This window comes from Meriones unguiculatus, chromosome 7 (genome assembly GCF_030254825.1).
Source record: "Meriones unguiculatus strain TT.TT164.6M chromosome 7, Bangor_MerUng_6.1, whole genome shotgun sequence".
Taxonomy (NCBI): domain Eukaryota; kingdom Metazoa; phylum Chordata; class Mammalia; order Rodentia; family Muridae; genus Meriones; species Meriones unguiculatus.
In genome coordinates this window covers 81,142,936-81,156,946 of record NC_083355.1, presented here as the reverse complement: position 1 = coordinate 81,156,946, position 14,011 = coordinate 81,142,936, and the positions used below count along the sequence as shown (strand labels likewise).

Here is a 14,011-nt window from a genome sequence, read left to right as displayed (position 1 = left end):
TTTTTTAAAAGACTTTTTTTTAATTGTGTCTGTGAGGGGGTGTCTTCAGATGATTGAAAGTACTCTCAGAAATCTGGAAGAGGGTGTGGGAAATCCTGGAGCTGGAGCTACAGGTGACTGGGAGCAGCCCAACATGCATGCTAGAAATTGGACTTGGGTCCTTAGGAGGAGCAGGATGCACTGTTAACTGAAAGCCATCTGTCTCTCTAGCCCCTTGAGAATATTTATTTTCTTTTATTATTTATTTGTATTTGGGGGTGAGGTTTGAGACAGAGTTGCTCTGTGTAGCCCTGGATGTTCTGGAACTCTGTCTGTAGACCAGGCTGGCCTTGACCTCAGAGATCTGCCTGCCTCTGCCTCCCGAGTGCTGGGAATAAAGACACGCACCATCACCATCAGCACCTGGCTGAGAAAAATGTATTCTTAAAGGCACATAATAGGTATATCACACAGACCTACCCACACCCACACACATATATGTAAGCAGGCACACATACAAATGCACCCCCCCCAAAATCAGACCACAGTGGTTCAAAAATGAAGTCCCTTGACAGAAAGTGTTAATAATGCAACAAATGTCATAAAGGAAAGAAAAAATAGAAAAACACCTCACGCTCAACAAGCAAATCATCTAGAATACCCATTCCACTAAACACAGCTCGAAATACCTCTGAGTACCACCACTAACAGAGCAAACCCAGCTGCTCAGTCATTCCATAACAAATTACGGGAAACCAACTGAGATTCCAACTTCTCTGCTTCTCTGGAAACTTCCCTTCAGACTATGAGCTCTCTGGACAAAGGGGCATTCTCTCTGACACATTCTTTTTGCGACCAACTTTTTTTTTTTTTAAGCCCGTATATGTACTCACATGCTATAATCATGGAGAAGGTCCCGCTGAGCCCTTCCAGGAATGACTAGAGTAAAACAGGCTGCCCTCTGCCTGGCTTTCCAGCTGGTTTCCCCCTCAAGGAAAAATGTAGGGACACAGAAGTTTGGAGTAAAAACAATCAGCTAACACCAAGGTCGTGCTCCGGCTTGATGCATCTCAGCGAGGCCGTCCACTGGGCATGTTCCCCCTGCCTGTCCTCCCCTTACCTGAAGAGCCGAGACAGGACTTCTGTGTCTCTGGGACTTGTTAATTAGCATTTCCACAAACAAGGCCAAGTGTAATTATTTCTTACTTTGTTAATAATAATACAAAAAAAAAAAACTCTAAAAATCTATTATTTATTTCTTCCCTAGTCCCTCTGTCCCCAAATGACAACACTTTTGTATGTAGGAGCAGGACTGAGAACAAAAAGCTTGGTCTCTGTTAGTGAATTCAGTGCCAAGCCCCTGATCTACCTTGTTAAAAGCAGGGAGGGCACCGTGGTTTCTCCACATGAGTAAAATGGTGGCAAGTGGAAGATCAGAGGCCAGCTAAACGCTTGTCCGTTTCACTCTGTGTGCGCACCCCATTAGGACGTTATCCACTGCTTTACAGGGTAAATCAGTCTTGTCATACATATGTAAACACACACGTATGCACACATCCATATACACATACTTTTTTTGAGACAGAGTTTTGTACCTTGACATCCTCCTGCCTCAGCCACTCAAATGCTGGGGTGACTGACATGCGCCCTCACATCCAACAGCCAGATCGTGGTTTCTTAAGGTCGGGGACAACACCACAATCCCACTGCTGATGTGTCTGGGAGACATAAATGGCATAGTTTTTAAGCTAAAAAAAAAAAAATTATATCTTTGTATTGTATCCAAGGTGTGTTCTTGGCTGGAAAATGATTCATTTAAAAGAAAAATAATGAAAATTTGACCCTTACCGTCCATCTTTGTCTCCTCTCATCTCTCAAAATCGCCTTATAAATGTAATCACATGGTACATTCACTGAATGCAGTACCTACTGTGTGCCATGTCGTTTACTGAGGACTTCAGTGCTAAGTCTAAGACAAGTGTGACTTCATGCTCCATTCTGCCCTCCTTTTGGGGTTCCACTAACAGGCCAAGCTCCAGCTACATCTAATTAGTTTTCTTAGCGGTAACCCTAATTCCCAAAAACAACAGCAAAGACTCCGAGGTGCCAATCACAGACCAGCAGGGAGCCTAACAATGCTTCCAGCCTTCAATCTCAACCTTCCCTCCCTGCACGCCCCTCTCACTCACCAACCATGACAGCCAGACAAGGTCTCTGGCTTCAGGGCTCGGGAACAGAGCCCAGTGGGGCCACCCGGCAGGAAGAGGGCGTGCCGGTCTGACCCAGAACTCCAAGAGAACCTTGAACTCACAGCGCCCCAGGGCTCTGGGCTCTGGGCCTGGAGGCAGTCCCCGAAGGGCTGTGAGGCCCAGCCCTGCCGCCTCCGTGCATCAAGTGTCCCCTTCAGATTTCAGGTGCTGCATCCCTCCTGAGCCGTCCTCGGACCTCCAGCCCTTCCCAGTGTTGCCCGGCAACACCAGGTGATGGGCATGGTGACAAGGGCCCGCTCCGGAGATGGGGTAGCCGGACGCCGCTCTCGCGAGCCGGGCACAAAGGCAGGAGCTCGTGGGGGAAGAGAACTTGCCACCCAGGATGCCTTGGCCTCCCCGGGGACACCCCCTACCCGCACTTACTGTCAGTCGCCATGGTCGCGCCAGGGGTTGCGGGGCGGCCGCCAGCGGCTGGGGTACCCACGCCGCGCCCGGCCGCGCGCGCTCTCGGCAGGCCCCGCGCGCTCGGGGGCCGCGACGCTCACAGACGCTCCCGCCGCGCGTCCCCGCCGCGCCGCCCCGCGCCCGGTGCTGGCTGCCAGCTGGGTCGCCCCCGCCGGCATCCCCACACCCCAGGCGAGCCTGGTCAGCCCGCAGCCGGATCTGCCCTGCCCACCGCGCAGCAGCATCCCTCCGAAGGGAAAAGCAGCCAGCAACCTAGCCGGCTCCTCTACAGGTACCTCGCCCGCCCTATTCGCACTCTCGGGTTTTTTTGTTTTTGTTTTTTCCTGTCTCGCTGTTTCAGCTCATCCAGGCCTGGTGCTTCCTTTCAGCAAGGTCGACTCTGAGCTCCAGCTGAAAGGACCAAAGCGAGGGAAACAGGTGGGAGAGAGGAGCAAAGATGACCCAGGTGTGCCTTCAGGGTGTGAGGCTCCTCTCACCTTCTCAGCCCTGTGTTTTAGCAGCCTCTCAGCTACCTATTAGTGAGTTAATGGATGGCTATAGCTGGAAACCTCTGTAAATTAATGAGTGAGTGGATAAGTGGCCAATTAACTAATTGGTTCTGAACTGGGTGGGTGACTAACTGGTGGGATAATTGTGCGCCAGGCCACAGGCTGGTCAGGTGACTTATATTAAAGGACCGGCTCAATGAGAAAGTCTCAGTATTGCCTCAAGGGCCATCGTGGTTAAAAGGACTTTCAAACGGGTCCACCTGTGGGCGTTTGCACGCGTACGTCTTGTTGAAGGCTGTAAACCAGCTACTGAAAGATTCTTGCTATATTTAGGGAACAGTAGCAAATGGCAAAGCACCGGGAAAGCATCAAGTGGCTCAAACTCATAGTCCAAAGTGTACATGCAGGAAGCCATTTGGGTTTTTTGGTTGGTTGGTTGGTTGGTTGGTTGGTTGGCTGGTTGGTTGGTTTTGCAGGCACGATACATTTTGTCCATTTGAGGCTGCCCAGTCAACACAAACAGTAAGTAAGCAAGGATGCCAGAGGGCATCATCCCAAGCATAAACACCAAAAACAGATTCAGGAGTAAGGCAGAGTCAGGAACAGCTGCCATTGGGCCAGGTAGGTCGGGGAAGGGAGGTTCTGAAGGACAACAAAGGAGTCCTCTCTGACTGGTCCACCCGGGGCAGGTGAGGTGTCCACATTGCAGGGTGAACCACATCCACATTCTCTACTGCTGCCTTGGGACTGTCCTTCCGATCTGTTTATAGCTTGATTCTCAAGCACGCTTACAGAAGCACAGGCACTAGGCTCGTGTCTCAGACCTTCCATGGTAGGCCACCAAACAAACAACTCAACAAAACCTTGAAACAGGCTGAGTGGGGAAAAGGAAAAAGAGCATTAAAAATGACTCAGGAAGTATGGACTTGTTTGAAGTTCACAAGCCTTGAAGTTAAGATCTTTTGAGGGGCAAGGTGGGGAGGTAGATTTGGCCCAAAGGGGTAGAGCATTAATGAAGCCCTTTACCTCATTAGTCAAAGCGCTTTTCCAAATTATAAGAGGGATAACAGTGACCCAGCCTGTGTTTCACAAATGTCAGCTAGTGGACTTCAAAGATGGGGAGGCCCCAAGTATGACAGGCTCCCAGAAGGCTTGGCAGTAAATGAACGAAGAGGGTGTCAAGAGAGCGGAGTGACGTGAGATTTATTGTTTTAAGGAAAATGGTTATTCTACAAGATAATCTACGCATCCAAATAGTTCAAGAAAAAAAAGAAATGGTTTGTTCACAGATAATCAGATTTGCCTTCCTACCCAAGTGCCCATTCCACCTATTGTTAGGAAGCTTGATTTCATTCACTTCAGGGTCAGTTCCATGAATCCAGGTTTGTCTGAGGTAGCTCCTTCTCCCCCAGGAGGTTATACACAAGTTTGGGGGGTAAGCACTGGGTATCACGGGGCTGTCTCCAGAGGCATTGGGTACCGCCTGTCCTCATCAAGGTATGACTGTTCTGTCTACAGCGGTATCCACCACGCATCCACAGGCTGCCTGCTGCCGAAGGTCGCTGTGGACATGGCCTTTTGAGGCACATACAAATATACAGGGAAAAGTCATATATAGGTAAAATAATAAATAAATAAATAAATAAATAAATAAATAAACTTTAAGAGTATAAATTCCAAAATCTGGCTAGAGGTGGGAGACTCACCTGATAAGTGAAATCACACAAGCATGAAAGCCACAGCCAATGCTGAGCTTGGGTTCTGGTGTGCTTATAAAGGGAGGAGGAAAAGGGAGGGAGAAGTGGAGTGGGAGAGAGAGAATGAATGAGACTATGACTAGGGAGCAAAGTAAAGAAGAATATAATTAGAGGGCAGGGCAAGAGCTGGCCCCAACGAACACCTCCTCTATGACCTACTTCCTACAATGAGGCCCCAACATCCCACGTATCACAGCCTCCAAATGTCACCGTTTGTGAGTCCAGGAAGTGATTAATGCACTAAGACAGAGTCCTCACGCCACAATCATCTCTAGAAATGCCCTTCCCTTACAGGAACATCCAGAAGTGCCTCACTGCCCCACTCCCCCCAGCTCCCTCAGGCTGAAAAGACAAACCAGGAGGATGAGCACACAGGTGAGACTGAAAAAAGAGTTTAAACCCTCTGTGTTGGTACAAGGAGAGAAAATGAGAAAATGAAAAGGTTAGCTAGCTTGGGAAGAACGTCTAGCCAGCAGTGACAGCTGTCCTAGACTTGGAGCTGAGGGGGCCAGGCAGCCCTTAGGAGTGGGGAATAGAAGCACAGGGTTACAAAGTCTCACTCAGTGCCCCTGAAGGAGCCGACCACAGAACTCAGGGAGTTGGAAGGCTGAGAGGGGTCACCGTGGAAATGAGCAGGGGCAGAGAGAAAACTGAGGAGGCCAGAGCCTGAAGACCTTGAAAGTGACAAGTGGGAGGACAGACTGGCAGGGTGGAGGGGGCTATGCAACGGGATTAGGACAAAGGAAGGGGAGGGCCAAGTATTTGTATTTAAAATGTCATTGCTGCCTCGCCGGGCGCACACCCACTGGCTGCAGAGACGAGAGGCTCTCGGAAAGTTTCAGGCCAGTCTGGTCTACGTAGCGAGTTCCAGGGCAGCGAGACCTACACAGCGAGAGCCTGTCTCTAAATAAACATTCTTGCTAGGGTAATTTGGTGAAGGCAGGATTCTGAGTTGGAGTTCAGATGTCACCACCACACACATTGCTTATGTTCAGCTCAACCGAGCGCGACAGGTCTCTCATATGGACCGGTGAAGGGCAGAGGGCTACGGCCACTGCAGAGTGAATGTGCTTGTGATGATTGACAGCCATCACCTATCTGTGACAGTCCGTGACAATAGAGCTATTTTATATTATTTGTGTGTGGCTCCTATTAGCCGCTAGCATTTTATCTGACACAGGAAGAGAACAAGGCTTGATTATTTCCTTTGTAAGAACTGCCTTTCGGGGGCTGGTGAGATGGCTCAGCGGGTGAAGAGCACTGGCAAGTCTTCCAACAGATTGGGGTTCAGTTCTCAGCACCCACATGTACAACCATCTGCAACTCCAGTTCCAGAGGCTCCTGCGCCCTATTCTGGTCTCCGTGTGCAGACATGCATGGAGGCAAAACACCCATACATGTAAAATAAAAATAATTTAAATAACTTACTTTTAACTTTCATTAAATGTCTTCATCTTTTTGCAATGGTGCCTAAGCCACCAAACTCAAATACCCCATAACATGCAATTATAACAGACTGCTGTAACTAAAACATATGGGTTTTTAAAAATATAGCCATTAGGTAATAAATACCAGTCTGTTCTAGTTTAACCCTTGCAAGCCATACTGGGAATGGATAAGGGCTAATAGGGCTCAATTCTCATCTAGGTGAAAGGGCCTGGGTGCAGTTTCCTAAAACTGGGAAACCTCAGAGTCATGGTTGTCTGTCTCCTCATCCAGGATGTGTAAATGTTGTTTTTATTTCCTCAGATGAGCGGATGAGATGAGAGCTGTTCCCAAGCCTTTATAGCTCTTCTGAACTCTAGATGGCCAGTTCAACTCAGCTGTTCTGGCCCAAACTCCTCTCCAAGATGACTGATTCAAACTGGCTTCTCTTCTCTTCTCTTCTCTTCTTACTGAATTGCTGTGCCTGGACTTAGACTAATTCTGGCAATATGATTTAAATCTTCTGGCTCCTTCTCATTCTCTGGCTTGTTCTGTCTTCACCTGTGTCTAGCTTGTTCTCTCTACAACCTGTCTCTGTACAACTGTCCCAGTAACAACTCTCATCTCTCTCCCTACGCTGTTCTTAAGTTGCCTCTTTCCTGTCCTGTTCTCATGGTAGCTGGGTGTATCCTATCTCTGACTCATTCTGTCAAATCTTTCTCTGATTCCTCACTTTGCCCCTCAATTAAATGTCTCTTTCAAACGTGGCTGTTTCCTTGTACAAATTAACCTTACCTGTTTTGGATTACAGATGTGTGCTAAAGGTGTGTCTGTATTCCAGTCAGACACTATTGTAATCCAGAGTGTGTCTGCATTCCAGCCCGATCACATAAACCTAGGTCTTTGGATGTGATACCTTGCCAGAGCATCAATGGATTATAATTCTCCTACAAAGATGTTTCTTAGCTGACAAACCTGTACAGGCAAAACATGTTTTAAGGGATCTATATGCATGAATATAGGTGAGGCAAGGAGGGGGTAGTCTTTGGTAAAGGAGTGTGGCAGAATCAGGCCAAAATGGTGGTCCTGCTGTTCACAAGTTTGTGTGTGTAAATTCTGCATTTGCTTTCCATGTCTTTGGGGTTTTGTTTGTTCATTTGTGTGTTTTTTCCTGAGACAGTTCCTCTTGTAGCCCTGGCTGTCCTAAAATTCACTCTGTAGACCAGGCTGGCCTCAGACCCACAGATATCCACCTGCCTCTGCCTCCCGAGTGCTGGGATCACAGGCGTTGAGTCACCACTGCTCGGTGCATTCCATGTCTTGATAGAGTCAAGAACAGCCTCTTTCTTCGAAAACACTTTATAGCAATCATTCAAGAAATAGTAAAAAAAAGTACAGGATCGACTCTTTTTTTGACACACATAGGTAAGGGCTGGGTGTGTGTGTGACCCTGCGTGCAGAATAGTCAGCCAGCATGAGTAAAGCCCTAGGTTTGATGCCAGCACTCAGAGCAAACCTTCAGTGACGGAGATTTCTTAAATATCTCTTAAATATTTCTTAAATGAATGAAGATACTCACCTGGAGGCAGAGGTGCAGCCTTTGGGCATCCTTAGAAGAAGAAACATGCGTACAGAGGCCAGGAACTGCATTCCGATGATCCTGTTTTTCTCAAGGCAATCCCAGACTAGTTTTCCCCAAAATATTCACCTCTAATCACCTAGTCTGAAGTCCCCTGGGAAGTGTTTTTTAAAATGAAGATTCCTAGACCCCAAATACCTCGAAACATACTGGCCTGGAAGCCAAAAGTAGGATACTATAATCTGCTTATTAAATATGTTCCTTTACCAGGTGTGGTGGCCCACACCTAAATAACTATCTATAAAGGGAATCATAAGTTTCAAAATATTAATTTGCAAATTAACATATTTCAAACTAGAAGAAAATGTGTGGTCTGTGAATTCATCCATTATTTCATTCATCTTAGGTCTGGACTCTAAATCTTTACACATGTCCACCTCTTGACCTCATTCGTGGCCCACCTCTCATGGCCTAGGTTCTCCCTATACTTCATTCCAATTAAAAAGAACATCCTGCATTTCCCGGTGGCTGGGTGTTACTTCCCACTCGGCCCTCAAACAATAAAATTTGCCCTCAGATCATGACCTCCTAATTGCAAAATTCAAAGGAAAACTCCTCACTGTTACCATTTATGGGTACAGCTGGTGCTGTCTGCTGCTCCCTCTTTGAACTTGTGTTCCCTCGGCTCTGCAGCAGCCATTTCCTTCTAAACTTCCTTCCAAACTTAATGATCAACAGGTATCTACCTACCTCTAAGCGAGAACATAGCCTGTCGGCTCCCTTTACGATCCTCTTCTGGTCTCCAAATGAAACTAATTTCTGGCAAATCTTAGGGACTTGTGTGGTATGCTGAGAGCCCTCTGAGGCCCTGGTGTATAGAAAAGGACCTTAATTCCTTGCCTAAAACTAGGTACGTGCTTAGCAAAGCCAGTGATGGCCTGGGGCCACGGCCCTCAGGGAGGGTCCGGATCCTGGATGCTCTGTTTTTTTCCTCCTTGAAGGGCTGTAGGTATCAGCCCTAAGTGTTTGGTCTGTGACGTACTTGAAATGTCCTGTGTTCCCTGTGTGTAACAGGAATACCTTCCTGATGACTTTGTCCTGTTCCTCCCATCCCCCCGACCCCCCCACACACAAAGAAGAAAAACACAGTATGTAAGATGCTGTACTTAGGAAACTCGCCTGCCATCAGACATGGCTCCTGACCACAGCTTCCTAAGTTTTTTTCTCTCTCTCCTCCACTGGTCCCTCTCACCCTGTCACTGAAGAACGGCCTGCTGGTCCAGGTCAGTGGTTGGAGGTGTGGGTGGCGCTGTCAGACTTGCAGATTTCAGTACTGGCCTCCCTTTGACAGCATGGTCCGAGGCAAGTCACATAATGCCCATGTGCCTTTCTTTCACTCTTCTGATAAACTGCTACCTACCATGACTTCTAGGACCAGCAGTGTGACAGATCACATTAAAACCTGTGTTTGAGTGTTTGTGCACCACATGCATGTAGTACCCATGCGGGCCAGAAGAGGGCACTGGACCCCCAGGGCTATGGTTGAGTGCTGAGTCCTCCAGAACAGTAGGTGCTGGGAACTGCTGGGCCAGTTTTCGCGGATACTTTTAAAGGCCCTTCTTTTTATGAAATTCCTGAAGAAATAATTAAAAATATTTTAATGGGAAAAAAGTTTGAAAAATAATAAAAAGCTTTTTTGCACCTTTGGTATAAACTGCTGCTGAAATAATTGTTAATGGTGTCCTGTGCTCAACAGAAAGTGGGAGAGCACAGGGAGGGAGGGAGGGAGAGAGAGAAGGGAAGAAGGGAGGGAGGGAGGAAAGATTGAACTGAAACCAGAATAATGGGCAGTAAGCAAATGGAGCAGAAACCAATGAAAAGTGGATCTGAGAACTGTTGCAAATGAGACCCAATCAGGAGAGAGACAGCGACAGAAAGACAGAGACAGAGAGAGACACACACAGAGAGAGATAAAGAGACAGAGAAACACATGCACACACAGAGAGAAGAACAGACAAAGAGACAGAAAGACAAAAAGAGAGACAGAGACTTTAGAGGGGCCAAAGTAATAGTATTTCTGCTGTACAGTTAAACACAGACATCAAGTCTTTCTAAAGGGAAGCATCAAATAAATGCCAGCATTCAGGTCAAGAAAACCTGTGCTCCCATTAGAAACCAGTGGGGAAGTCCAACCACCAGGGATGAGGACCACAGACCAACATTGCTGACTTGCTGAATTTCAGATAATGCAATCATCAGACACAGGATGTAAGGTAACTATGCTTGAATCTTTTAACAAAAAAAAAAAAAAAAAAGATCAAAGAACACCATCAAAAATATCTCAGCAGTTAACAAAGTTCTCAAAAATGAAAAGAAATAAAAGCAAAAATTAAAAATTAAATTAAAAACTAAATGGATAGAACTCTGACCCTCCCTCTGGTACCACAAGTTCTGGGCTCAACAAGGTCTTACAGGAAGCCCACACCTGCCTTGTTTCATTTCCTGTGGTTGCCCAGACTACAAATGGTTGGGATCCTCTGCTCTTTTTATTAAACATTAATATCAGAAGGGGGGAAAAAGATAAATCCACCGAAGAATAAAACAAAATGGAATTCTGACAATACAGCCCCAAGGAGTCATTCTACATTTTCATTTTCCTCTCTGAAGCAATTAAAACCTAATTGCACAGACCCAGAAACATTACAGAGATTTGTTCTAGCTCTGTAGACTGCAGTCATGGGACTAAATCATATTTGCAACTCTAAGAAAATATGTGGAAAGAATAATAGTTATTCACTAGGAGCATATATATATATGTAACTTTGTTGGCAATTCAATATTTTGTTATATACTAAAGACAAAGTAAATATTCTGATTGTTCATATCAAATTGCAAACAAGATGGTTTCCAGACATATGGTCCTTTTAAAAAGACAGGGTATTTCATTTTTTAATATAATACAAAAGGTTCATTCTTGAAGAACTGTTAGTAGAAGGGAAACAGTTGATATTTACAGAGATAATACATTCAGTTAACTATGTCTAATTGTGTATACTTACAAATGAAGTGATATATCAATTGCATGGCAGAGGCTGGCTCTTTGATCACCTCCACTTGAGGGGGGAGCAACCTTACCAGTCCACAGAGGAAGACAAAGAAGCCAGTCCTGATGAGACCTGATAGACTAGGGTCAAATGGAAGGGGAGGGGGACCTCCCTTATCATTGGACTGGGGGAGGGGAATAGAAGAAGAGAGAGGGAGGGTGGGATTGGGAGGGGATGGGGGATGGGGCTACAGCTGGGATACAAAGTGAATAAACTGTGATTAATAAAAATAAAATAAAAATTTTTTTAAAAGTGCCAACACGGTATGGTGACAAACGCCTTTAAACCCAGCACAGGAGAAACCCAGCTGGATCTCTCTTTCTGGATAGACTGTTCTACACAGCAAGTTCCAGGACAGCATTTTTTCATATATAGAGAAGGACCCTGTCTCAACCCCGATCCCGCCAAATCTCTATAGAAAAAGGGCCAGAGAAGTTGACCAATGAGTAATTGCAATGATGATGGAAACCCATGAAAATAAATCAAAGGGAAAATCAGAATTAAAAATTGGTGCCCCTAAATTCAAAGTTATTAGAGAAAACCAAAAGCAGATTGAACACAAGAGAAGGAAAGATCATGAACTTAAAGACAAATCAAAGGCACTCTGAAAGGAAGCACCATTGGGGAAAACAAAATCTGACCCCTGAGACAGTACCGAGTAATTAACAGGAGGAGAAGCAAATGAGGCCGGTGCAGAAGTCACCATGGGTTAGAAAGACCAACCACACCAGAGGCATATCAAATTGCTGAACAACAAACTGCAGGCAGCCAGAGAGGCACTGGAGGAATTCCTGGCAAAGCATATCTTATGTAAGGCTGTGGGTTCAGTTCCCAGCACTGAAAAATAAAATAAAATAAATAAAAATATAACACAGGCAAAAAAAAAAAAAAAAAAAAAAAGACTCCAGAGAAACGAATTCTAATTTCCCATCAGAAACAATGCAGTCTGATGATGATGGGATTAAAAAAAAAAAATCTTACAAGTGTTGACAGAAAGAGAGGAGGGAGAAAGCTGTCTAGCTAGAATTTTAAATCTTGCAAAAACACCATTCAGAAGAAAGAATGAAAATATCTCTCAGACAAACAAAATATGATAAAACTGGTCTGCAAAAGTACTGAGCTTCAAAAAAAAAAAATCAATATTAATTTCTTCAGACTAGAAAAGAGAGCTTGGCTTTCACAAAGAAATAAAGAGCAACGGAGAAGGTTTATGTGTGAATAAACATAGACCTGTTCGTTGAAAACAGGAATAGTCAGGCTGGGAGGCAATAGAAGGTTCAACATTTGTCTGGGGCTACACTGTAAATTACAAATCCAGCATGGGCAACTCAGCAGGCAGAACAAAGGACTAGGTATAACTCGCTCAGTGGTGGAGCCCTTGGCAGCCTAACACTGGGTAATAGTTTCTGCAACCCCAAATATTACAGCCGGCATCATGGAACACCAAAGCAAACCCAGCCTGCCTGAAAGCTGATGTTCTTCAGCTCTGTGCAGTGTGGCTATTTGTGAAGGGAATGGCTGCATCCCTGGCTGTGCCCCTCCTTGATTGCATCATCAAGTTGCAAGGCTGACAATACATGTTGTGAACCCGTGACTGCACAGAAAAGTCCGTGAGACTGTAGAGGCCCGCCCCTTCACCTTTTCTGAGGAAAGCCTCCGCAGATGGGTCCTTCTCTGTCACCTGTTGTGCCCTGTGGTACACGGGTCACAACGGACAGGGATCACTATGCTATTTTTAAGAGCATCATTTGGTATAAAAGAGGCTGACAGCTACTCTCCAAGTCCTTGAGGAAGTCTTTGATGGGGTGCCTTACTTACTTATCCGTCATCTTCCAGCAAGCTTCCGGCATTTAAGATAGTGGGAGTATGCTTTTGTTTCTTGCAGCTGAAAAGAGCCTGCTCGAACGTCTCTTAAAATAAAAATTCAGACCTGTAATACACAGCACAGAATGAATAATTCAGGCATTTAAAAATATCACATAAAAGCGATTATACAACCTCAAGTCTGGGCTTTGACATTTGCATTAACACAGAGAATAAGAAAAATGTGCAATGAAAATTACTACAGTCGTTTAAAAGATAAATGAAAATGTGAATAGTTTAACACCCACAGAGTTCTTTCCAAGCCATTTAAAAAGTAAGCCTTCTTCAAACTGTAATTTAATTCAAGAATGAAGGGTAACGAAGGCATTAGTAACTATGGTTATTTTCCTAAGCTAACCTAGGAAAAATACAAGCAATTTTCAGTGCAAAAAGTTCATTGTTAGGTATTTTCTCAAGGGATAGTTAAATAGGTAGACACATAGATGGAGATATCAATCTTTTCTCTATACCCAAGGTAGGCTGAGAAGAGGGTATGGATTCTATCTAATTAAAATCAACACAAGGAAATGAGGGTTCCCTTCAGCTGTTAAATGAACCACAAGTTTGGCCCAACCAATGATTTAAGTAAACATGGATTTTCGATTCTGATGATGAAAAGTATTGTCTCAAATATTGTATTTACTCATCACTTTAGTCTGTGAAATGACTGCATGTATTTTATAAGCACTTCGTGAAAAATAGATTGCAACTCAGCTGTACAGTGCCTATAAACATTACTAATCCAAGCTTTTGAGAGTTTGATCCCAGCAGCTCTGGCCCATGCTTGTGTTAGAATGCCCCAACCATTACAGACAGAGCTGAAGTCAAAGGAAACAACTGCATTTAGTAGCTAACAAGATAACAAGCCCAATTTTATCCAAGTCATCACTAAAATATTATATACGTAAGATATGTTATTTCCAATCACATCAGATTTGGAAATTTCTTCAACCCAGGTGTTGGGCCTTAATAATTAACTATTTGTTAGGTTGAACAAGCCACGTCATGGAGGTAGTCTACTTCAAACACAGTTCAAGCCATCGCCATTTAAACTCCCAGGGAGAGAAAGTACAAAAGCAGCACATGCATGATGCTAGAACTGTTTTCTGACTTATAAAAGTTCTGTGTCAAAGACACATTC

At 45.0% G+C, this 14,011-nt stretch overlaps 2 protein-coding genes across 4 annotated transcripts in view; one reads left to right on the top strand and one right to left on the bottom strand.

Moving 5' to 3' along the window:
* Positions 1-2,740, bottom strand: part of Syt16 (synaptotagmin 16) — a 248,944-nt gene extending 246,204 nt beyond the window's left edge. The window contains exon 1 of the mRNA XM_060387653.1: positions 2,613-2,740. Coding sequence (XP_060243636.1) covers positions 2,613-2,625 — 13 coding nt within the window. The 5' untranslated portion in view covers positions 2,626-2,740. The remainder of the gene's footprint in view (positions 1-2,612) is intronic.
* Positions 2,304-9,632, top strand: LOC132655252 (uncharacterized protein C11orf96 homolog). 3 transcript variants are annotated; one of them, XM_060387657.1, is made up of 3 exons: positions 2,304-2,925; positions 5,194-5,274; positions 6,649-9,632. In XM_060387657.1, the coding sequence occupies exons 1-3, from the start codon at positions 2,463-2,465 to the stop codon at positions 6,663-6,665; spliced, it is 561 nt and encodes a 186-aa protein (XP_060243640.1). In that variant the 5' UTR covers positions 2,304-2,462; the 3' UTR covers positions 6,666-9,632. The 3 variants fall into 3 exon arrangements, with proteins under 3 accessions (XP_060243640.1, XP_060243638.1, XP_060243637.1); XM_060387655.1 differs by lacking the exon at positions 6,649-9,632 and adding an exon at positions 6,114-6,536; XM_060387654.1 differs by lacking the exon at positions 6,649-9,632 and adding an exon at positions 6,080-6,536.
* The last annotated feature ends 4,379 nt before the right edge of the window (positions 9,633-14,011 follow it).

Coding starts and splice junctions, on each gene's coding strand:
- LOC132655252 (XM_060387654.1), top strand. CDS start 2,463: ATGGGCATGGTGACAAGGGCCCGCTCCGGAGATGGGGTAGCCGGACGC. Junction 2,926..5,193: donor CCTAGCCGGCTCCTCTACAG/GTACCTCGCCCG, acceptor CTTCCCTTACAG/GAACATCCAGAAGTGCCTCA. Junction 5,275..6,079: donor CCAGGAGGATGAGCACACAG/GTGAGACTGAAA, acceptor TATCTGACACAG/GAAGAGAACAAGGCTTGATT.